General features: G+C 37.9%; 1 protein-coding gene across 5 annotated transcripts in view; it reads left to right on the forward strand.

Moving 5' to 3' along the window:
- Positions 1-24,455, forward strand: part of LOC140736735 (endophilin-B1-like) — a 66,543-nt gene that overhangs the window by 34,647 nt on the left and 7,441 nt on the right. Inside the window, exons 5-10 of one of the 5 annotated variants that reach the window (XM_073062617.1) lie at positions 10,479-10,571; positions 17,230-17,316; positions 18,657-18,722; positions 20,885-20,908; positions 23,899-23,988; positions 24,193-24,293. In XM_073062617.1, coding sequence (XP_072918718.1) covers positions 10,479-10,571; positions 17,230-17,316; positions 18,657-18,722; positions 20,885-20,908; positions 23,899-23,988; positions 24,193-24,293 — 461 coding nt within the window. The remainder of the gene's footprint in view (positions 1-10,478; positions 10,572-17,229; positions 17,317-18,656; positions 18,723-20,884; positions 20,909-23,898; positions 23,989-24,192; positions 24,294-24,455) is intronic. The other 4 variants (XM_073062618.1, XM_073062619.1, XM_073062620.1 and 1 more) reach the window with 4 other exon arrangements.

Consider the following 24,455-nt stretch of genomic DNA (forward strand, 5'->3'; position numbering starts at 1 on the left):
TATTTGTCAGATTTATTCCATCTGCCATTGCTCTGCTCAACTTTCTGGTTGGTCAATTACGCTGTCACCTGAGACGATCCTGTTCACTGTCTACAATGTCACTACGTTTCTTTTCTGCAGTCTTGTCATACCTCCTACATTTACACCTAGACTGTTAATGTACAGGGGAAACATTTGGGGTCCACTACTGATCCCTGTGGTACACAACTGGTCATGGATGTCCAATCAATAAACAATTCACCAGCATTCTTTGCCTCTCTATTAACAAGCCAGTTGTGGAAACAATTTTTCAGCTTGTAATGAAGCCCAATGTCTCTAACCTTTTGGATCAACCCACTCTGCATCCCCTTCAGAGACCTTAAAGTACCTTTAGGCAATATCTACTGCATTAACCTCACCAATGTACATAGTTACTTTACAGTATTTAATCAGGTTAGCAAGACATAATTTCTCTTGAATTACTATTATGACTATCCCTAATTGATCGGTGTGTTTAAGTGTAAGTAAATTCTGTCCATTTTCCTCACCATAGATGTTACTCCATGTCCTGTAGTTTATTTTGCTGTCCTTAAATAATTGAACTACATTAGTAACTTCCAGTTATCTGATAACCTCATCTATACTAAATGAAGGTGTTAAAATTCTCCACTACAACCCCAGTAATCTCCTCTGTTGTCTTCTAAGATCTTGGCAATTTATCCACTTCTATGCTGCAAGCATGAAGATTCGTACGGCCAGATTTGGGAACAGCTTCTTTCCAACTGTGATAAGACTGCTGAATAGATCCTGACCCAGATCTGGGCCATACCTTCCAAATATCTGGACCTGACTTGCACTACCTTATTTTCCCTCTTCTATTTTCTAATTATGATTTATGATTTCAATTTTTATTATATTTACTTTGATTTGTACTTCAGGGAGTGTGAAGCTCAGAAACAAATATCAATGAGATGATTGTACGCTCTAGTATCAATTGTTTGGTGACAACAAAGTAAAGTAAGGTATCAAATACCTTAATGTTATCATGCTCTGGAATATCTTGTCCTTGTTCAAGAATCTACCATGTCTTTCTGCATAGTGAATACAGGGGAAGAATATTCACTTATGCTCAGTGGCAAGCTTATTAGAACCATAGAACATTACAGCACAGAAACAGGCCTTTTGGCCCTTCTTGGCTGTGCCGAACCATTTTTCTGCCTAGTCCCACTGACCTGCACCTGGGCCATATCCCTCCAAACCCCTCTCATCCATATACCTGTCCCAAGTTTTTCTTAAATGTCAAAAGTGAGCCAGCATTCACCACTTCATCTGGCAGCTCATTCCACACTCCCACCACTCTCTGCATGAAGAAGCCCCTCCAATGTTCCCTTTAAACTTTTCCCCCTTCACCCTTAACCCATGACCTCTGGGTTTTTTTCTCCCCTGGCCTCAGTGGAAAAAGCCTGCATGGATTCACTCTATCTATACCCATCATAATTTTATACACCTCTATCAAATCACCCCTCATTCTCCTACGCTCCAGGGAATAAAGTCCTAACCTATTCAACCTTCAGAGTGGCCACTGAATATGTTCATAGTATTCTGCTGTAGCCCATCCATTTCAAGGTTTGACTTGTGCATTCCAAGAAGCTCTTCTGCATGCCACTGTTATGATGTGCTTATTTGAGTTGCCTTCCTGTCAGCTTGAACCAGACCAGTCATTTCCTTCTGACCTTTCAACAAAGCATTTCTGCCCACATAACTGCTGCTCACTGCACGTTTTTTGATTTTCACACCATTCTCTGAAAACTCTAGAACAGGAGTTTCCAACCTGGAGTCCACAGACCCCCTCTGTTAATGGTAGGGGTCCATGCAGAAAGGTTGAGAACCCCTGCTCTAGAGACTGATGTGCATTAAGTCGCTGCCGTGTAATTGGTGGATTAGATATTTGTATTAAAGAAAAGGTGTACCTAAGATAGAAGCCACTGAGGAAATATCAACTCGCTCCACACACTTCGCCCATTGGTCCCTAAAGGGATGTATCCTTTCCCTGGTTAACCTCTTGCTCCTAACAATAAAATGCCTTTGGTTTCCCCTCAATATTGTTTGCCAGTGATATGTTAATCTTTCCTCCTAATTTTTCCACAGTGAACATAAGAGTGTTAAGTGCAGTAGAACAGGGGGATCTGGGAATACAGGTGCACAATTCCTTGAAAGTGATAGCACAGGTAGATGTGCTTGTAAAGAGAGTTTTAGGCATAATTGCCCTTCGTAAATCAAGTAGTGAGTACAGGAGTTGAGATGTTGTCCTCGAGTTGTACAAGATGTTGGCGAGGCCTAATTTGGAGTATTGTGTGAAGTTCTGGTCACCTACCTACAGGGAAGATTTCAATAAGGTTGAAAGATCACAGAGAAGGATGTTGGCTGGACTGGAAGACCTGAGTACTGGGGAAAGATAGAATGGATTAGGACTTTAGGAAACCATGCTGACTACGGCCTACTTTATCATGTGCCGCTAACTACTCCAAAACCCCATTCTGAGCAATCAATTCTAACATCTTCCCAACCACTGAGGTCAGACTAACTGGCCAATAGATTCCTTTCTTCTGCCTCTCTCCCTTTTTGAAGAGTGGAGTGACATTTACAATTTTTCAGTCTTCTGGAACCATTCCAGAATCTTGTGATTCTTGAAACATCATTACTAATGCCTCCATGATCACTTCAGCCAACTTTTTCAGAACTCTGGGGTGTACACCATCTGGTCCAAATGACTTATCTACCTTTAAACCTTTCAGTTTCTCAAGAAGTGTAATGTAATGATGACTTCACACACTTCATGTCCTGACACCTGGAACTTCCACCATACTGCTAATGTCTTCCACAGAAAACAGTGTTGCAAAATACTTCAGTTTGTCTGCCATTTTGTTGTCCCCCATTAATACCTCTGCAGCATCATTATCCAGTGATGCACTCTCTCCTCTCTTTTACACTTTATGTATCTGAAGAAACTTTTTGTGTCCTCTAATATTGGCTGGCTAGATTTCATACTCCATCTTTATGTTAATAAGTTTTTAGTTGTCTTCTGTTTGTTTTTAAAAGCTTCCCAATCCTCTAACTTTCCACTAAATTTTGTTCTATTATATGTCCTCTCTTTGTTGGCTTTGACTTCTCTTGTCGGACACAATCATGTCAATTTTCCTTTAGAATATTACTTCTTCTTTGTGATGTATATATCCTTCGCCTTCCATATTGCTTCCAGAAATTTCAGCCCTTGCTGCTCTGCTGTCATCACTGCCAATGTTCTTTTCCAATCAAATCTGGCCAACTCCTCTCTCATGCCTCTCTAATTCCCTTTACTCCACTACAATACTGATAGCTTCTCCTTCTCAAATCTCAGGGTGAATTCAATCATATTCTGTTTGCTTACCCCTTAAGATCTTTTACCTTAAGTTCTCTAATCAATTCTGGCTCATTGCACAACACCCAATCCAGAACAGCTATTCCTCTAGTGGGCTCAACCACAAGCTGCTCTAAAAAAGCTATCTCATAGGCATTCTAGAAATTTTCCCTTCTGTAATCCAGCACTAGCCTAATTTTCCCAATGTACCTGCATATTAAAATACCCCATGCATTTTCTATCTCCCATTGTAACTCTTAAACCACATCCCTTCTACTGTTTGGGGGTCTTTATAATCTCCCGTCAGGGTCTTTTTATTCTAACGGTTCCTTAGCTCTATCCACTATGATGCAACACCTTCTGACCTTATGTTACTTCTTTCTAATGATTTTATTTCATTTTTTACCAACAGAGCAACACCATCCGCTCTGCTTTCCTGTACGTCCTTTAGATACAATGTGTATCCTTGGACATTAAGCTCCCAGCTATAATCTTCTTTCAGCCATAATTCAGTGATGCTTACAACATGTTTGCCAATCTGTAACTGTGCTCTAAGTTCATCTACCTTATTCCTTATACTGCACACATTCAAATGTAACACCTTCAGTCCTGTATTCACTCTTTTTGATTTTTGTCTGCTCTTTATGTTGCATCTCATCCTGTTGACGGCAAGTTTGCCCTGTCATCAGCCTCTCTTTGTTAGGAGTCTCACTACACATTGCCTCTATTTGTAAATCAGCTACCTCACCTTCAGCTAAATTAGTTTAAACCCATCCAAACAAATCTAGCCAACCTGCCCGTAATGATATTGGACCCCTCTGGTTCAGATGTAACCATCCCTTTTGTAGAAGTCATATCTTCCCCAGAAGAGATCCCAGTGTTCCATAAATCTGAACCTCTGCCTGCTGCACCAGTTCCTCAGTCATGCATTCACATGTCAAACCATTCTGTTCTTACCCTCACTGATAAGTGGCACAGACAGCATTCCAGAAGTTATTACCCTGGAGGTTCTGTTTCTCAACTTTCTACCTAGCTCCCTAAAAATTCTCTTCAAGACCTCCTCACCTTGTCTACCTATGTCATTGGTGCAAATATATGCCAAGACTTCTGGCTGCTCGCCCTCACCCTTGAGAATGCCATGGACTCAATCCGAGATATCCCTAATCCTGGCACCAGGGAGGCAACATATCTTCCCGGTGGCCCCGTCTGGCCATGAAGTAATAAGAACAAAGGGAAACTTATCGGATATTTACCTCACCCAAGCTTGGTAAGCCAAAGCCACTCTAAACACTGGCATATTGAGAGGAATGGCCACTCCACTGGCACTTGAGTTATTTTTATTGGCCCTTTCCAATGAATCTCTTGTTGGTCACTCCCCAACTCAAAGAAACCTCTGCCTTTAAAATCTCAATCGAGGTCTTGATTAAAAGGTAGCTCTTTTTACATACTCCTGATGTTGATTGTCCGACATATTGGCCTTGGACCCTCAAACGTCTCATTTTTAAAGGGATCTACTTAGAATCATAGAAATGTCCAATGCAGAATTGAGCCCTCTGAGTGGCTGACAATAGTTTTTAAATTGTATCTGATTCCACCATCATATTTGACAGCACATTCTGGATGTCATCGGTCTGTGTACAAAATAGAATGTCTTCCACTTAAACCTTTTGTTTTGATACCCCTACCATGTTAAAAAGATTTTAATTGTCAACCCTATCTTTACCGTAATCTTGTATACTTCTATCAGGTCACTGTTGGCCTTTTTGCTGATGGAAAGCAAGCCCCTAACTAAAATCTTCCATTCCAAGAAAAATCATGGCAAATTTCCAATGCAATCACATCCCTACTACGGTGTGGTTACTGGAAATGCATGTAATATTCTAAGAGTGGCTTAATCAGTGCTTTGTAAATTTGCAACATAGTGTCCCATTTCTTATATTCAGTGTCTTGATCTATCAAGACAAACATGCCTGGAGAGGGTTCAAAGGAGGTTCACAAAAATGATTCCATGTTTGAATGGCTTGTCATATGGAGAGTGTTTGATGGCTCTGGGCCTATATTCACTGGAATTCAGAAGAATTCCACCAGGCTGACCTCATTGAAATCAATCGAATGGCGAAAGGCCTTGATAGAGTGGATGTGGAGAGAATGTTTCCTATGGTGGGGGAGTCTAAGACCAGAGGACACAGCCTCAGAATAGAGGGGCGTCCTTTTAGAATAGAGATGAGGTGGAATATCTTTAGTCAGAGAGGAATGAATCTGGAATTCTTTGCTACAGGCAGCTGTAGAGGCCAAGCATTTATGTATATTTAAAGCAGAGGCTGATAGATTATTGACTGATCATAGCATGAAGGGATATGGGGAGAAGCTAGAAGACTGGGCTGAGAGGAAAATTGGATCAGCCATGGTGAAATGATGGAACAGACTCGATGGGCCGTATGGCATAATTCTGCTCCTATATCTTGTGGTCTTATGCCCTTTTCCCTGTCCTATCTACTGGTGTTTGCATTTTTTGGGAAACTCTAGGCATGGGCTCCTAGGTTTTTCTATGCATTAATATGCCTTGGTGCCCTACCTTTAACTATATATGCCGTTATTTGACTTCAGTTGATGGATATTCAACATACAAGCAGCTGCTCCCAGTTTACTTTTGCCAGATTCTGTTATTTAAGCCAGCCTTCTCCTAGTTTGAGACCTTAACATAGGAAACCACAATTGTCCCTTAAGTTCAAAATTCAATGTAAAATTTATTATCGGTGTACATACATGTAACCACGTAAAAGTCTGAGATTCTTTTTCCTGTGGGCACACTCAGCAAATCCTAGAACAGTAACTGTAAACAGGGTCAATGAAAGAGCAAAAGTGTAGAAAACGATAAACTATTGAAATACAACTATAAATAAATAACAAGATAAAGAGTCCTTAAAGTGAGATCATTGGTTGTGAGAACATCTCAACAGATGAGTGTAATTATCCATTTGTTCAAGAGCCTAATGGTTGAGGGATACTTTGAAACTTGTAGAATTATGATCACTAACCCCCACATGCTCATTCACTAATGTTTTCACCACTTGCCTGGCCTCATTTGTCCAGATTAGGTCAGTGTTGTTCTGTGTCTAGCAATAATACCTGATTTTGGTCAAAAATGTCTTCTAGGTGCACTTCAAAAATTTCACCCCATTTAAGCCCCATTTTCATGTTAAACAAATTCCAATCAATTTTGGGGAAGTTAAGATCATTATGTACCATATTACTTTACTACCTTTGTGATTGTCTATATATATTCTAGTTTGTATTTTTTTGTGTGAGGGGGATGTATTACCTCATTTCTGTTAGATGATCAACTGCCCCTTATGTGGTTTGTCTACATATCTCCTCTACCTTGTTTTTTCCTTTGAGGGGAATGTACTATAACTCCAAGAAGGTATTGATTACCTCTTATTTTTAAGCTCTACTCATTTGGCCTCATCCTTTAGGGCATTCATTCAGAAGTACTGCAGTGAAGTCTAATCAACATTGATTTTGACAAAGGACTGTACGATATACTAGCCCAGAAAGTTAGGGCACATAGATTCCCATGTGTTTTGGCAAACTGGGTACAAAATTGGTGAAGGAAAGCAGAGGGTAATATGCATCTTTCTGACTGGAAGGCTGATAACAGTGGTATCCTGAGAGATCTCTGCTAGGATTTTTGTTTGTAATGTATAACTTGAATGAGAATATAGGCGAACTGATAAGTTTGCTGACAGTGTAAAAACTGTTGGAGTAATAGATAGAAAACATATGCATAGTTGCTACACTATCTGTAGAGTACCCTGTGTTGCATATGTATTGTAGCTAGCTACTTGTGAGGGGGTAGTGGTAAAAGTGAAAGATTTTGTTGTGTATTTGTGCTTTGTTCTAATCAATTTGGAGCTAGGGACAGTTGGGGGTCATATCTTTTGACCACTTAATTACATTTGAAATTGCTTAACTCAAATTCGCTTGGTACATTTACTATCACTAGTTTTAGTTTTATCACTTCAGGATTGTTTGTTTTGCTAGTTACTAATAAATACATTCGACTTCTGAAGCATTGATCTAAGGGTGCATCATACAGGATAACTCCATGTGGTCTTTAGCAGCGGTGTTGGTTTGTTCATGTTACCATTATAGTAAATGAGGTTGTGAAAGGATACAGAAGGACATAGATTAGTGTATGAGTTCATAGTTCTCTGAAAATAACATTGATACGGAAGCAAAGAAGATATTTGACATACTTAGCATGAAAGGCTGAGATGTTGAGCAATGAATGTGATTTTTCTCTCTCCTTTATTGACAACATAGCACTGACTAGAAAAGTGCTGACTGCAAGTAGCACTGACTAGAAAATGGAAACTACCACTAAATCTGCCTTTTTAAATTTTGTAGGTGCTGACATTAATTGTAACTACAGGTGCCCCCCCGCCCCCCAAACGTTCTCTTTACGACAGCTCGCTGTTACGAAAGACCTACATTAGTACCTGTTTTCGCTAACCAAAGAGGATTTTTGCTTTTACGAAAAAAAGACGCCAGCTTTATACATGTGTTTACCCTGAGAAAGACTACCATGACTGTGAAGCCTTGTGCAAACAGTTGTGTGTGCATGCGTGTACATGCGTAGGCATGTACATGCTGATTTTTTTTTTCTCTCCAAATCTATTTTGGCTCGCTGTCTTCCCGATTTTTGATACGTGAAACTACACCGTACATACAATATTTCTACTTTATATAGGCTGTATATTTATCATATAATTCCTGCTTTTACTATGCATTAGTGTTATTTTAGGTTTTATGTTTTATCTCTGATAGGTAGGATTAATGCTATTAAGATGGTTATTTTACCTAAGTTTTTATATATTTTTCAAGCAGTACCAACTTTTATTCTGAAATCTTTTTTTTACTAATGTTGATTCAAAAATTTCCTCATATATATGGCAGAATAAAAATCCCAGGTTAGGTAAAATATACTTACAGAAGACAAAGAAGGAAGGTGGGTTGGCATTACCTAATTTCAGATTTTATTATTGGGCAGTTAATATTAGATATTTGTTATGTTGGTTGAAAGACTGGGATGGATCTTTTGGCCCTCATTGGGTGAGTTTGGAAATTAAATCGGTACCAGGTTATGCTCTGGGTTCTATTTTAGGGACTTCTCTCCCTTTTGCTCTTTCTAAATTGCCGAAACGAATTGACAACCCGATAGTTAAACATACTTTACATATATGGTTTCAATTTTGGAAATTTTTCGGGTTGACTCAATTCGTTTTAAATATTCCTATTGTATCTAATTGCTTTTTCCACCCTTCAATTATAGATCAAGCTTTTTTGGCTTGGAAAACTAAGGAATTACTAAGATTTTCTGATTTATTTTCGGACAATTGTTTTATGTCTTTTGAGCAATTATCTAATAAATATAATTTGCCTAGATTTCATTTTTTTAGATATTTACAGGTTAGGCATTTTTTAAGTACGGTACTTCCTACGTTTCCAAATTTTGTGTCTTCAGATATTTTGGAGAGTTTGTTTGAATTAAACCCTTTTCAAAAAGGGCTTATATCAAAACTTTATAATATAATTATGAAGATACGTTCAGAGCCCCTTTATAAGACAAAAAATGATTGGGAAAGAGAACTTAATCTTATTATTCCTATTGAGAATTGGAATAGAATTCTTCAATTAGTTAATACATCATCTATATGTGCCGAACATTCATTAATACAATTTAAGGTCGTACATAGGGCCCATATGTCCAAGGATAAATTAGCTCATTTTTATTCTTATATAAACCCTATTTGTGATAGATGTCAATTTGAAATCGCGTCTTTAACTCGTATGTTTTGGTCATGTCCGCTTTTGAAAAAATATTGGAAAGATATTTTTGATATTATCTCTGCGGTATTGAACATCGATTTACAACCCCATCCTATTACCACAATTTTTGGTTTACCAATGATGGACTCACTTCATTTATCTTCTTCCGCCTGTCGAATGATTGCATTTCTCACTTTGATGGCTAGAAGATCTATTTTGTTGAATTGGAAGGAAATTAATCCTCCCACTGTATTTCATTGGCTTTCTCAAACTATGTTATGTTTAAATTTAGAAAAAATTAGAAGTGGTGTATTCGATACTTCTATTAAATTTGAAAAGATATGGAGACCATTTATTTAATATTTTCATATAATGTAATATGACCCTGTTCCAAGCTTATTTGATTTTCCAGCTTTAACCTTATTTATGTTGAGAGGATCGGAGTTGACGACACTGATGATTATGTATTCATGTGAGATATTATAAACAGCCTTTTTTTCTTTTTCTAGTTTTTCTTTTTTTTTCTTTTTTTGCTTCTTTTTTCTTCATTAGCTATTAGATTAGTAGTTTAGTCAATTTTGCAAACTTTTTTTCTTTTTTCTGTTTTTTTTATATCATATATTATGAAATACCTAGATTTACCTTGTTCATACATATACTGTATGGTTCATGTTTTGGGAAAACTCATTTATACTGTAATCATTACTTATGTATTCTTTCATGTGTAATGGGAATTTGTATGTTTGTAATCCCTTTATTAATATATCAATTGTATTTTGTTCATAATATTATTAATACTAATGAAAAGATTGAAAAAGAAAGAAAGAAAGGTTTTATGTGTTATTTGGTGTGATTTGGTAGGTTATTTTTTGGGTCTGGGAACACACAAAAATTTTTCCCATATAAATTAATGGTAATTGCTCCTTCGCTTTACAACATTTCCGCTTACAAGCGGTTTCATAGGAACGCTCTACCTTCGAATTGCAGGGGAAACCTATACCAGATATAGCTCAATGCATTCAATGAATATCGTTCCCTGTAACTGTTACATATTGTCCAGCATCTAACCTGTTTAGGGTCATCTCTAATGCATTTGGTAGTGAAGATCAGACCAGACCAGCACTACACTGACAGCGGTAACATGGCGAAATAGTCGTTAATACCATTGCGTAAAACAGTGGCTTAAAATTTCATTCACTGTACAATCTGTTTCAGTTTGAATTTTCAGGGTTTTATAATGTGTGTACCTGTGATCTGTTAATACTTTCAGAAAGAACGTAAGCTCTTGCAGAATAAAAGACTGGATTTGGATGCAGCCAAAGCAAGACTGAAAAAAGCGAGGGTTTCAGAGTCCCGTTCAGCTGTAAGTACAGCATTAGTGATGTAATTCAGTGCCTGATCCATTAGGTATTCCGATTGAAGATCATTGAGGGAGGGCTCTTCCTGTAATTTGCTGTACTTTTGAAATGTAAAAGTAATGTTGTATTCAATCTGAAATAGTTTTAAATATAATTATTGTATGGCAGTAATTTTCTTTGGAAATTTAAATATTTCAGAGAAACTGAAATGTGATTCTTCCTAGCTACATCGTGTTTGAGTTAATATGAAGTCTTCCAATCTTTAAGTAGCTTACTCAAAATGCTATAATAGATTTATCTTGGAGGAAATATATGATCTTTGAATTGCAGATAAATGATAAATAATATAATCAGCCACATCTTTGTGTTGGCATTCTCATCTTGATTTTTGGATTATAAGTTGAAGTTGCATTGCTGAAACTTGGAACACAAGTATGCAATACAAAACATTTCTGATCAGATTTTAGGCGAAGTTTCTAGTTGCCTTTTTGGCAAAAATCTCATAACTTAATTTCACAGAAATGTTCAGGACTTCCACTCTGACCTAGTCTATGTACCACTGGTAATGACACTTGTACAAATCAATTGGTGATTATAATAGTGAGACCTTGTTAGTCAGACGTTTGCCACCACATCGCATACATTGCTACAGTAAGCAAATTTGAGTGCAGCATCAGATCAGTAACAATCATTTTGTTCTTCTTTACACTTGTGTACTGGGAATAACATTAAACAATTTTAAATCTTGAAATTAGACCATAAGACATGGGAGCAGAATTAGGATACCATAGGAAGCATCCTCTCCTCATCCACCCTAGCTAGTCCTTTCAACATTCAGTAGGTTTCAATGAGATTGCTCATAATTCTCGTAAAGTATTTGAGTATACCTTTTGCACTGAATAAAGGCACAATCCAAACCATCAAGTAATCTGTTGATATGCCACAGTGTTGATAGAAACAGTTCAATGTCTATTCTTTAATTCTTAATGTGGGTGTGCAGTGAAGAAATGGGCATAATCTGAGGTGAGATTGATAAACAGATGACCCTAAATCCATTGCTTTCTCTTTTCTGCAATAAAACCCAATTGGGATCATTTGCAGAGAACAAAATTAGATGTAACTTTTGTATCATTGTGCAACAAACCCTTATTTTCTTTATGAATAGTCATGTTTCAAATATTGATTGATGTAATTATGCAGTCCAGAAGAAACTACAGACCAACTGTATGAAGCTAGGTTTTTGTAAGTTAACCTTTAAGCTCTGCTTTTGTAATGAATTGGTGACCTACACTAATTAAGATTTGTGTTCAGTCTGCAAACTGATCACAGTACGTATTCCCAATTGCAGACCAAAACTCTGCAGCTACTGTAATGATTCTTTATGTTCTATCATGTGGTTCGGGGTGAGGGGGAGAACAGGAAGGAAGAGGAGGAAGCATTGTCTATATAATTATGTTGCCTTGGCAGAGAATTTATTGTCGTTTTGGCCAAAGTGCTTGTGGAAAATGGAAGACTTTTTTTTAAAGTAATAAATTCATTGAGATCTTTTAAAGGAACATATGGAAAGCCAGTTACTACATAAAAAAGCAATCAATCTTTACATTTTAAGCACATCATTGGGCTCATCACTTATAAATGTTAATGGAAAACCTGCTCTGCAAAAACATGTAAAGGTTGGCTTTACATGTATGATGGAAAGTCCAGAAAGAGAAGGGAGGCTGTGAGACGGTGATGGATTTAGATAAAGAACTGTGGAAGAAATGTCACCCTCTCGAATTGAGGACTTGTTACAAGAGGTAGTAAAAAGCAGGCTTAAATTTAACTTTTTTTAAGATATGAGAGTTATTCAGCAGTGAACTAATGAGTGCTATTGATAATGAGGTGATGATGAGTCCTTGAATTGGTAATCTGGTTAGAATGCTATTACAGTCGGCCCTCCTTATCTGTGAATTCCGCATGCGCAAATTCAACCAATCGTGAAAACCCGGAAGTGCTCTTTGAGCACTTCTTGTTCGAGAATGTACAGACTTTTTTTCTTGTCATTATTCCCTAAACAATGCAGTATAACAACCATTTTACATAGCATTTACATTGTATTAGGTATTATAAGTAATCTAGAGATTTAAAGTATATGGGAGGATGTGCGTGGGTTATCGTGGATCAGGATCGAAAAAAATCGGAAGTTCTCTTACTACGTAAGTTCGAACAGGTACTTCTGGTATTATTTAGAGTCAGTCAAACATTTGTCTTAGTATACAGTATATATTTTACCCTTCTATGCATATAAAACACTTAAGAGTGTATGTTTTAGCGCCGGACTCGGAACGGAAGTTCTCGGGACTCGGGACAGATTGCTCCTGAGTGCACTCTCCACCGAGCTGGGTTAATGTGGAGGATCAAAAACCCAAAACTCAATAATTAAACCACTGTTGCTTAGTAATAATTGTAGCTTTCATCAGGGCAGAGCCTTTCTTATTTTATCTTTAAAGTTGTTCCGATTGTTGACAGACGTAGCGTAGCGCTTTTCCAGTGACTGATGGCATTTCACTTCTTTCCGATTGCTTTATTATTTACACTTTATTTTCAATCGTGTTTGTGATTATTTTCGCGAACAGAAGTACTGTGGATTCAGATCTCTGCCGCTGGGCCCTAATGCCCACCGCACGCAGACAGGCTAAATTAGGTCTGGGGTTCGGCTGGGTCCTAAGGTCCAGCGCATTGAGTCAGGTTGAATAAGGGACTTGAGCATCCGCGAATTTTGGTATCTGCGGGGGGGGGAACCAATCCCCTGCGGTTAAGGAGGGCCGACTGTACATAGAATTTAATCCTGGCAAGGTGATGTACTTTGAGTATGAATACGGGTAGAACATAATGGCAGTATTGAGGTGCTGATAGACTACATTGAACAAATCCAAGGGTCCCTGAAGCTGTAGCGTAAGTAAATATTTTCAGGCTGGAAGGCATTCTGGACACTTGCCTTCATAAACCGGGGTATAGAACATAAAAGCAGCAAGATTTTGGTATAACAATTTAGGCAGCAGCTGGATTACTAGGCATTTCTGGTTGCCAAACAATAGAAGGATGTGATTGTACCTGAGAGGGTGTTTAGTTGCTTCACAGGATGTTGTCTAGGATGAAGTGCCTAACCAGACTGGCTTTTCATTAAATAGAAAAGCTGGCGGGTATCCTGACTAGTATAAAAAGGAACATAAATAGTGGGGAAGATTTCACCCAACAGCAGAGGTATCTAGACTTGGAGGGCATAGGTAGAAAGTTTAGAGGCAGAATCTTTACATCCAAAAGGTGGTTAGAATCTGAAACACTGCCAATGTGTGTTGCAAAGGCAAGTAGTCCCACAAAATTTTAACACTTTAAGTTGGCAAGATAATGAAAGGCTACAAATAGGTATAGATAGTATGGAAATGGTGGGCTGAAGGGCCATCTGCTGGCCTTGGACCCCATTTAGGAATAAATGTATGTATGTAGCCCAAAAGTACAATAATGTTGTGCCTGAAAACCATAAAGAGGTAAGAATGAGCAAATACTAGGTTAAAATCAAATTGCTGTGTAGAATTGCAGAAAACTGTATGAAGATTTAAGTGGTTGTAATGATTGGAGGGAAGGGGTGATGACTGGTAGGTTAACTGGAGCTGGTCCCAATGTGGCTAAAATTAAATCACTTGACTTGAACTTAGAATCTTTCCCAAGTTATTGAAATGCAGCAAACATGTCAGCCATCAGTTCTATACATTATCATTTATTAGACATTTGCTTTTCTAATGGATGGGCTCCCTATAGTGCATTGAAGCAAGAAAGAGCTTACTCCCACAGTCATCTGTTGATTTGCTGCAGTTATAATAGAAGGAACCAAATAAATCAGAAAATTCAACTACTTAAATGCTACTAATCATCATGACCTTTGGAATGGGTGCTGCAGTGAGCAGGATGGTGCCCTTTTATCTCTGCAGTTAGCAGTGGAATCCAGTTTGAAATGACTTTTTTTTATATAGTGCTTGCTTTAGACTGTAACATCTAATGGTTCCTTGCAGACAGCAGGAATTTTGTTTTTAGTCCAGGTAGATGGCAAATGAGTGGGATCTACTATATAAATTAAGCAAATATCGATTATGTGCATCAACAAATGGATCAAGATATAAAGAAAATTAACAGCAATAGGGAAAATATTTACTTGGGTAACAAAGCCATTGTCAGTTTACTTGAAGATGGAGATTTTCATGCCTAGATACTCTGCTCATCCATGAATGTTCTTGTATTGGATCTTAATGATCATGGATATGTAAAATACAGATAGAAATGGGCAAATAGTGTGAAATAGACAATGAAATAGAAAGCACTTAATGAATTTGTGGTGCTGTTGGTACCTGAGGTATGTAGTATGCTTTCAGAACTGAAGTAGAGAAGACCCTGTGTTTCTCATGCTTGGTTCAGCATTTAGAAGGCTCTTGACTGATCCCCTGACTCCAATCCACTTTCCATCCTGATCATATTTGCATATTCCTTCCTTGGAGTCATAGGTTATATATAGCACAGGAAACTTTTTGCCCCAATGTGTCTGTGTTGACTAAGGTTGCTACCTCAATTCGCTTAATTTATCGCCATATCCCTCCGGTTTTAGATTCTTGCCCTGAGCAAAATACTTTGATCATTCCCCTTATCTATGTCCCTCATGGTTTTTATATACCTCTAAAAGATCACTCCTCAAAATGTTGTTATTTCATGAAAATACTCCTCAGTTTTTTTTTAAACAACACTACTAGCCACTGTTATTTGGCCTTCCCTGTAGGTTAAGCCCCCTCATCTAGTCAGCATATGCCACAAGATTCCAAAGTACATGCACTCTCCTTGGGAGCAAAGCTGCACACAGTACTCAAAATTAGGTCTTGCCAAAGTCTTGTAAATCCCTTTTTTATTATTTTAATCGCCACCCCCCCCCCCCCCCCATGCACTAAATTATTTTCCGAATTGCTTGAAATACATGTACAAGTTTATTTTCTCCCTCTTGGAATTGAGCAGTCCAGATCCTTTACCTACTAACAGTTATTAGTTTCTCTGGGTTTTTCTATTCCTACTTAACACATTTTTCACTCAAACATTTTTTTCTTGTGTAATGCCATGTTGACAGTGTGTCTGGCTTGTGTTCAGTGCACCCTATTACTTCATCCTTTAATGATGGATTCCAGCATTTGCTGAGGGGGAGATGTTTGAACTGTAGTTGAGTTTGCTTCGTTCCAATCAGCTGGTCTATTCAAGAAAGGTACATCCAGGAAGGCCATTACAATGCACTTACTACACATGGTGGAAGTTAAACATCACCAGATCAAAAATTAAAATCATTAATTTTAATGATTTACCGCTCAGCGGTAACTTGCTGCAGTATCAAGATGAGCAAAATTGTATTTTCCTACATAATGTGGGATCTGGAAAAGCCAGACTGGGTTAGATAGTGCACTGAAAATGTCTTCCCTTGGGAAAAAAAAATTGCACTACAGTGTTATTTGGAATGTCCTGACCAGCTGCATCACCATCTGGTGCAGGAATTGCAATGCATCTGACTGTAGGTCCCGACAAAGGATTCTAAGGACTGCTGAGAGGATTGTCAGGGTTTCTCTTCCACCAATCAGATATTTAACATTAACACTGTTTATGCTGGACTGTTGGACCTTTAGCATTGTCAATGATTCCTCTTATCCATCCAAAGATCTCTTAATCTCCTACCATTAGGTAGGAGGTAGTGCAGCATTAAAACAAGGACTGTTAGGTTGAGAAACAGCTTCTTCCCGCAGGCTATAAGGCTGCTGAACTCCCTGCCACCACTCAGTCTCTTCACATCTGAAGTGCCAGTAGTGTCATACTGTTTACTTTTTTTAAAAAGGTGCATTAATAGCACAAATTATGAATTTATTTGTGGTACTGTTACTTTATATGTTGTGTGTGAGTTGTATGTACTGTGTGCACCTTGGTCTGGAGGAACATTAATTTGTTTGCGGTATATGGCTGAATAACAGTGAACTTGAAAATGTTTGAAATTAAACTTTTGTTCTATAAATCTTTGACTGCAAAAAAATCAGAGTAAAACTCTGCAAAACCCTTGGGTGACAATATTGCACTCTTATTCTACTGCATTTGCTCTTTATTTTATTTGTACTGAACAAGATGAGATCCAGAGTTGGTCCAAATTAGATTAATTCTTTACCAGGTTAAGAATTGTATACTCAAGTGCAGAGATCACATGATTTCAAGTTTTGGGTGTCAGTCTTGATACTAAACAGAAGTAAATTGGCTGGTTGCTACATCATCTTGTGATGAGATCTTAATGAAAAGAATTGTATGTAGTTATAATGACCTCCAATAAAGTATATGGTCATTGTTCTGTGATCAGCTGGTCAAATTACTGGTCCTTTTGATACCATACTACCAGCAAAATTCAAAACTTTTGTGAGGTGGAGTAGAATAGAAATTGACAATTAGAACAGTATTTGGCTATGCCAACCAATTTTAAAAGTTGATTTTTAGAACCGAATCCAATACCAATTAAAGTATGTAATTTATACTGTGCATGGCTCTTCAGCTTTGCTGCATAACCTAACATAATCTATCTAATATGTGTTTCTTGTCCTTATCTATGTTACCTGAATGTTCCAGCAACTAAACGCTTCTCAACCTCAGGGAGACAACTTTATGGTAAATTTCTCTTACATGCTCAACTTGCTGCATGTAACGTGGCTGAAGGTTTGTTGGCCTTGTGTGTTTTGACTTTAAACTTGAATGCTTACTCTTGCTATCTCATCTGAGTGTACCCTTGAGTTGACAATATTTGTTACCTCAGGTAAACTGAATTTCAAAGGGATAATGTTTTAATTTTGAACGGTCTTCTACCCATTTCAAAACATCTGCCAGCATCTGTAGATTTTTCTCTTGCGTTTGATTCTACCCATTTCACTCCAGTTCACCTGACTTTTGTTTTCCTGCCCAGGTTCAGTGTTTTCAATTTTTTCCACTGTATAAACCACCAATATTTTGGAAGGTGGATTGCACATTTCTGCTGTAAAATGCTGATTGAATCAAATTAAGGTTTTAGTTTATGATGTGTCTGTTTAAATGGTACGCTGATACCATACTTTCCAAATGTTTGCTTACCACTATTTTGGGAGGGAAGGAAGGGACTGCTTATTTAAAATCGATCCACTTAGTCTTGATAGCAGTACAGTGAAACTTGAATAATCTACTATCTTATTATTAGGAAATCTGGCTCATTATGTCCTTTCCAGTGCTCCCTTAAATTCACTTAAATTCCTTTAAATTCATTAGGGTCATGTTTCCCACACTGGCCTCAAAACTCACTGGACCCAGTTTCCCATGCTCCCTTTAAGCTTTGTCATTAGGAAATTTATTTCATTTTTTTAAAAGTCAGTTAAAGGATTGTTGACATAATAGTATTCATCAGTATGGAAAATCTTCTAGTCTAGCACCATCAAATTCCTGAGGGTGCCAGAATATCAGAATTTAAATGACATTCAATTTGAGTGAGTTCTGTAAGTGTGAGTAATATTGAAGAAAGAGTTTTCGATAGCAAGAGGAAGTACTGATGTTATACCATGCCATTTCTGTTTCTTCACATCTAAATTTATTTTTTTATAAACCCTTTCAGTACTGAATATTGTCATTAAATTTTAATTCAAAATACTTGCAAAATGTTTTCACAAATGAAATTCCACCAGAATTGGAGGCCCATGTAGAATTAAAGCATCTAATCAGTGTCTTTGGGATTCTGTATGAATTTTACCTCTGACTTGTGTGTACTGAAGGAGTTTTTTTAAACTGGAAGTGAGAGGAAGTGTTGCTTTTGACCAAGAACTGGTGAAAGTGTGGATGTTGCTATACTTAAATGCTGCAGTTCAAGCAGTGCAGTATTTTTATGCATAAATTTTAAAGCCTTGGTGTTCAAAACCAGTCACAGTTATTGATGGTAATTCAGGAATCTTATTTCAACATTATCCCTCTAGTAGAACTTTCTTGGCAAGTTTTCCACTGGTAAATTTAAACTTGTTTTATTCTCTGCTCCTCATTAGAATTGCCTTGCTCTCTCCCTCCCTTGTGGTTATGACAGAATTGTTCTGGATCCTGTAGCACTTCAGGTACACAACTACTTTCACTCACCCCCAACCTCATGCACTGTCACAACGCGTATATCCTCAGTGTTAGTAATCCCACTGGTACAAATCTTGCATATTTCTCAGTTACTTTACCTGCCATGTTTTACTTCTTCTGACCAAGAAACAAGTGTATGTTGGGAGACGATGTTTTTACAGGCCAACTTTCCCTTGTCACAAGTTCTGCTCCCACTTCAGTGAAAGATTATCAACCTGAGATTTTTCCCCACAGATGTCCCTCAGCCTGCTGAGTATCTCCAGTATTTTCTGTTTACCACTTCAGTTTGCCACCTACTTCTTTGCTTTGCTGTGATTGAAAATGTTCACTGCACACGTGAACCTGCAAACAGTGGTGTAATGTTTCTGGCATGTATACTTGAAGCACAGCACCTCAGTGCAGTATCTGCAAAACAACTGACTGGATTTTTTTAGCATATTAGTTGCTCAACCCTGCTTCCATTTTTAATAATCTCTTCCATCCCTGGCCAATTATCTGTTCACTTTTTCCTTATTGCTGCCAGTTCATTCAAAAGCAAATTTCACATTTTCATCGTTCTTAAGAATTTTCTCATAAATTTTTAGACACCAAAAATGTAAGAGTGTCACTTCTGCTTTTCAAATTAGTACTTAATTTTTATTTCATCCTTTTGCATGCCCAATCATCCCTACTCTGAAGTCACCACTGTTGGTTGGTAGGCAAAATGCTTTAAATTCATTTTGATTTCAAGAGTTGCGACAGTGAGTTTAAAAATTCTTGCAGTATAAACAATGAGACTTTGAAATATTGTCATCTTTTTCAAAAGCTTATGCACATTTAAGGTCATGGAATGATTACACAATGATTGTAGCTGACTTGCAAACCTTTGGGCATTCCTGAATGTCCAACAAAATGCCTCTCACATTTCATTGCCCTCTAATGAACCTTGTTTGGCATGGACCTTAAATTTCTGCTTCACAGCAAAAGTTACAGGGTTCCCATCTTTTCCTGACACAGGTTTGGGCAAGAAATCTATTGGTCAGGTCCACGTTCCCATTTGAAAGAAGGATTGTGCAATGAATTGCAGAAATTAAACTTCTGTCTTCTGACTTCAGCTTTTTTAAAATAGAGAATGCAGGTTCTGGAATCTAGAAAAAAAATTGCAGGAACAACCCAGTGGGTCAAGCAGCATTTATGGAGATAAAAGGTGCAAGTCACCATTTTCGGGTCAAGATGCTGCATCAGAACGGGAAAGTTTGCCTGTATTTGTGTGTGTGGGGGGGGGGGGTGGTAGTTGGGGCTAGATGGAGAGGATATGATGGGCAGATAGAACCAAGTGTGGGGAAGGAAGAGGAGCGATTGAATAAAGGGAGGAGAAAACTCACTGGACTTGCAAGTGTGTGGGGTGGGAGGAAAAGGTCACTGGGGTGGTGGGGGAGGTGGAGAGGAGATTCCCTGAAATTGGATAATTCAATAACCTATCCATTGGGTTGTAGGATACCAGAGTGAAATATGAAATGGTTTTATGTAGTAATGGAGAAGCCAAGGGCCTACAGGTCAGTGTGGAAGTGGGAAGGAGAGTTAAAATGACATATTGGCGATCTTTTCCCTCTTGACCCTGATGCAGGAAGCTGACTCAGGACGTTGACTAATGCTTCTTACCACCACAGATGCTGATTGGTCTGCTTTTAACTCTCTGTTCACAATGCCCGTAACATCAGTCTGTCTCCTGATGGATCTTCACAACTGTTATAATGTACACATGTTCTAACAGAGATTTGTATGTGGTAACGATATTTTTAGCCAGTACTGTAGGGTTTTTCTGATACTTCACTGTTCTTAATTTTTCAAAATTCCTTAAAGTAGCTTTTGAATTTTAAATCATTCAAAAACTGAACTTAAATCAGTCTGAAAGGAACAAAGATTTGGGTCTGAGATAAAAGAAACTAGAAGGTTAACCTGAGGTTTACGGTTAGTCTTCAGATTAAGAGCATGCAGCATTTATGTTTGAGATAGCTTTATCTTTGTAGTCATGCATGTTTTTCTCAGTCACAAATTTCATTATAAAGCATAGTTAAAATAAACTTGTTTATCATCAATTTTGTATCACTTCTAAGCAAGTATATTGTAAATAGTGATTTTTTTTGTTATCTGTTTAAATGCTTAACAGCTTTGGGCAGAGGAAGTGACAAAAGTAAGTAAAGTAAAATAGTTTCCTTATAGTAATAAAGTTGAAACTTGTCTATTTAGGGTGAAATAATTTGTATTGCTTTATTAAGAAAATGTTTTGTGCAGAGGTCAGAATAAATGCCAGTTTCTACTTTAAATATTAGTTCTAAGTTCTGCTGTGTAAAATGACTTTCTCTTCTCAGCACATGATATTTCTGGGAGTGAAGGGGCCTTAGATCGTGCAACACTGCCCTTTTTATTATTAAAATTGTTATCTCTTCAACCTTGCAATGTAGGTTAACTGTATTAACATGTCAGTTTTCTTTTAGCGTTAAGTTTTGATCTGCAGCAGGAAAGTGGCACTGTTTTACTTTAGGAAGGGATAAAGTTGAGAATTTGATGTCTGGGTATTACTAAGGAAAAGGAAAATGGCACAAGGATATTGGCAGATCAAATGTAAAATCTGATTTAATTATGTTACTTCAACTTAGTTGCTGTACTGCCTGTTCTTTTAAATGCAAAAGGTAAAGTATAATTCAAAGCGTTTTTGTAAGTGAAAGTATGCATTCATTGTGAATTTTATCAGGCAAACTTTTCACCTATTCAAACATGCCATATACAATTTGCTTTAACTGGTATGTATGAAAGTTGTCACAAAGCAGCTTGTTAATTTTCTTTGGCCCAACCATTGTAATTCTTTTCTCTTTAAAGATATAGTATTGTCTGTATTCCATAAAGCCTACAATAACACATTTTAGACCAGTAGCTTTCTAAGCTTTGCAGTCTGGAAGTCCCGAAATTAATTGAGACTCTTCATGTTCCTAACATTCAAAATATAATTATCCAAAGGAAATCTATGCTATACTGAACTACAAAAGATGTGTTAACTGATGGGGTGAAAAAGCTAATGACACATGCTGGTCATTTAAGTATTTTCCTGTATGCTCGAGGCAAATTGAATGTAAGATGTGCAGCAGTATTTTGAATAGACAAGGCAGATGACAAGTTTGTGTAGGGGAACACTTTGCATCTAGCGATCACAGTGCCATTACTTTCAAATTAAATGTGCAAAAAAAATGGGTCTGGTCTGTAGATTGAGATTCTAAATTGGAGAAAGGTATCAGAAAGGATCTGGCAGGTGTGAAGTGGGGCAGGTTGTTTAATGGCAAAGGTGTATTTGATAAAAGGGAGACCTTCAAAAGTGAAATTTTGAGAGTACAAAGTTTGTACGTTTACTCAGGGATGGACGCAGAGTCTTTAGAAGTGAGGCAAAACAGCATCAACTTCATGGACTCTGTATAGATCACAAAGAAGGTGTTTGCTGTCCTGAGGCAAGTTAGGGTGGGTAATTCCCCAGAGCCAGACAAGGTGTTCCCTCTGACCCAGTGGGAGGCAAGTGCAGAAATTGCCATGACCCAAGCAGAGACATTTAAATTGTCCTTAGTGACAGGAGAGATACCAGAGGATTACAGGATAGCCAAGATTGTTCCGCTGTTTAAGAAAGGCTCTTAAAAATAAAGCAAGAAATTATAACAATACACACAAAATGCTGAGGGAACGCAGCAGGCCAGACATTTATGGAAAAAAAGTACAGTTGAAGTTTTGGGACGAGACACTTCGACAGGAAATTATAGTCATGTAACCCTGACATTAGTAGTTGGAAAGTTATTGGGAGGTATTCTAAAGGTTGTATGATTATTTGGAGATATATTGGACTGATTAAGGATAGTCAGCTAGGCTTCATGCATGCTGGGTCATGTCTAACTAACTTTAGTGTTTTTCAAGGAAGTTACCAGAAAAGGGGATAAAGGCATGGCAGTGAATGTTGTCCACATAGACTTCAGTAAGGCATTTGACTAGGTCCCACATGGGAGGTTGGTCAAGAAGGTTCAGTCGCTTGGCATTCAGGATGAGGTAGTAAATTGGATTAGGCATTGGCTTTGTGGGAGATGCCAGAGAATGGTAGAAGAGAGTTGCCTCTCTGACTGGAGGCCTGTGAATGGTGATGTGCCGCAGGGATCAGTGCTGGGTACATTGTTGTTTGTCATCTACATCAATGATCTGGATGATAATGTGGTTAACTGGATCAGCAAATTTGCAGATGAGGAAGGCTATCATGACTTGCAGAAGGATCTGGACCAGCTGGAAAAATGGGACAAAAAATGGCAGATGGAATTTAATGCAGATAAATGCAAGGTGTGGCACTTTGGTAGGATCAATCAGGGTAGGTCTTACACAGCGAATGGTAGGGCACTGAGGAATGTGGTAGAACAAAGCGATATGGAAGTGCAGGCCACAGGTTGATAGGGCTATAAAGAAAGCTTTTGGAACAGGAGATTTAATGTATTGCATACAAGAGATGGGATGTTATGTTGAAGTTGTATAAGACGTTGGTGAGGCCTAATTTGGAGTATTGTGCAGTTTTGAGCACTAACCAAAAGGAAAGAAATAAGTAAGATTTTCTGAAAGAGTACAGAGAAAATTTACAAGGATTTTGCCGGGTCTATGAAAGAACTGAGTTATAAGGAAAGATTGAATATGTTAGGACTTTATTCCTTGAACATTCAGAGGAGATGGAGATATACAAAATTATGAGGGATATAGATAGGATAAATACAAGCAAGCTTTTTCCATTGAGGTTGGGTGTGACTACAACTAGAGATCATGGGTTAAGGATGAAAGGTGAAAAATGAGGGAAACTTCACTCAGATGGTCATGAGTGTGTAACGAGTTGCCAGCACAAGTGGTATATGTGAGCTAGATTTCAACATTTAAGAGAAGTTTCAATAGTTGTATGGATGGCTGTGTCTCAGTGCAGGCCGATGGTGGTAGGCAGATTAAATAGTTTGGCATGAACTAGGTGGGCTGAAGTGTGCTGTGTATTATGTATTTTCATGAGGAAGTAAATTGTCTGACAAGTAAATTGATTGGGTTTGCCCTGCATTGTGACTAAATTGTTTACTAGCAAGCAGATTTTTGCCTGGCTTTCAATTAAAAACAAACTCTCTTACACAGGCTGAGCAGGATGTCCGGATTGCACAGAGTGAGTTTGATCGACAAGCGGAGATTACAAGACTTCTGCTTGAAGGAATCGGCAGTACACATGTAAGTTTCCTTTGCTCTTGTCACTGTACTTGCTCTGGCTTTGATCTCAATCCAGTTGTTGTAGATTAACAAGCTCCAGTTAAAATACTGCTCGTGTATTTATGTGTACTATTTTGCCTTTTATAGACCTCAAACACTCTTGGCTCTAGTTCATGTCATTGGTTCTAAAATTAACTGTCACTTTTTGTTCCTTTTCTTGCATAGACACATCACCTTCGCTGTTTGAACGACTATGTTGATGCCCAGGTGACCTACTATGCACAATGCTATCAGTATATGGTTGATTTACAAAAGCAGCTTGGAAGGTAATTTGGATTTAGATTGGGAACTTTTTCCCATTAAGTAGTATCTCAGAGGAATACAGTAATTTTAAGCACCTTATGATTTTTGTACATTGCTGCACATCAACTGATTATTTTTTTTAACTCCCCTGAAAAATAATTATCTGTAAAGTGCCTTGGAACAGC

Source organism: Hemitrygon akajei, chromosome 12 (genome assembly GCF_048418815.1).
Source record: "Hemitrygon akajei chromosome 12, sHemAka1.3, whole genome shotgun sequence".
NCBI classification, from domain to species: domain Eukaryota; kingdom Metazoa; phylum Chordata; class Chondrichthyes; order Myliobatiformes; family Dasyatidae; genus Hemitrygon; species Hemitrygon akajei.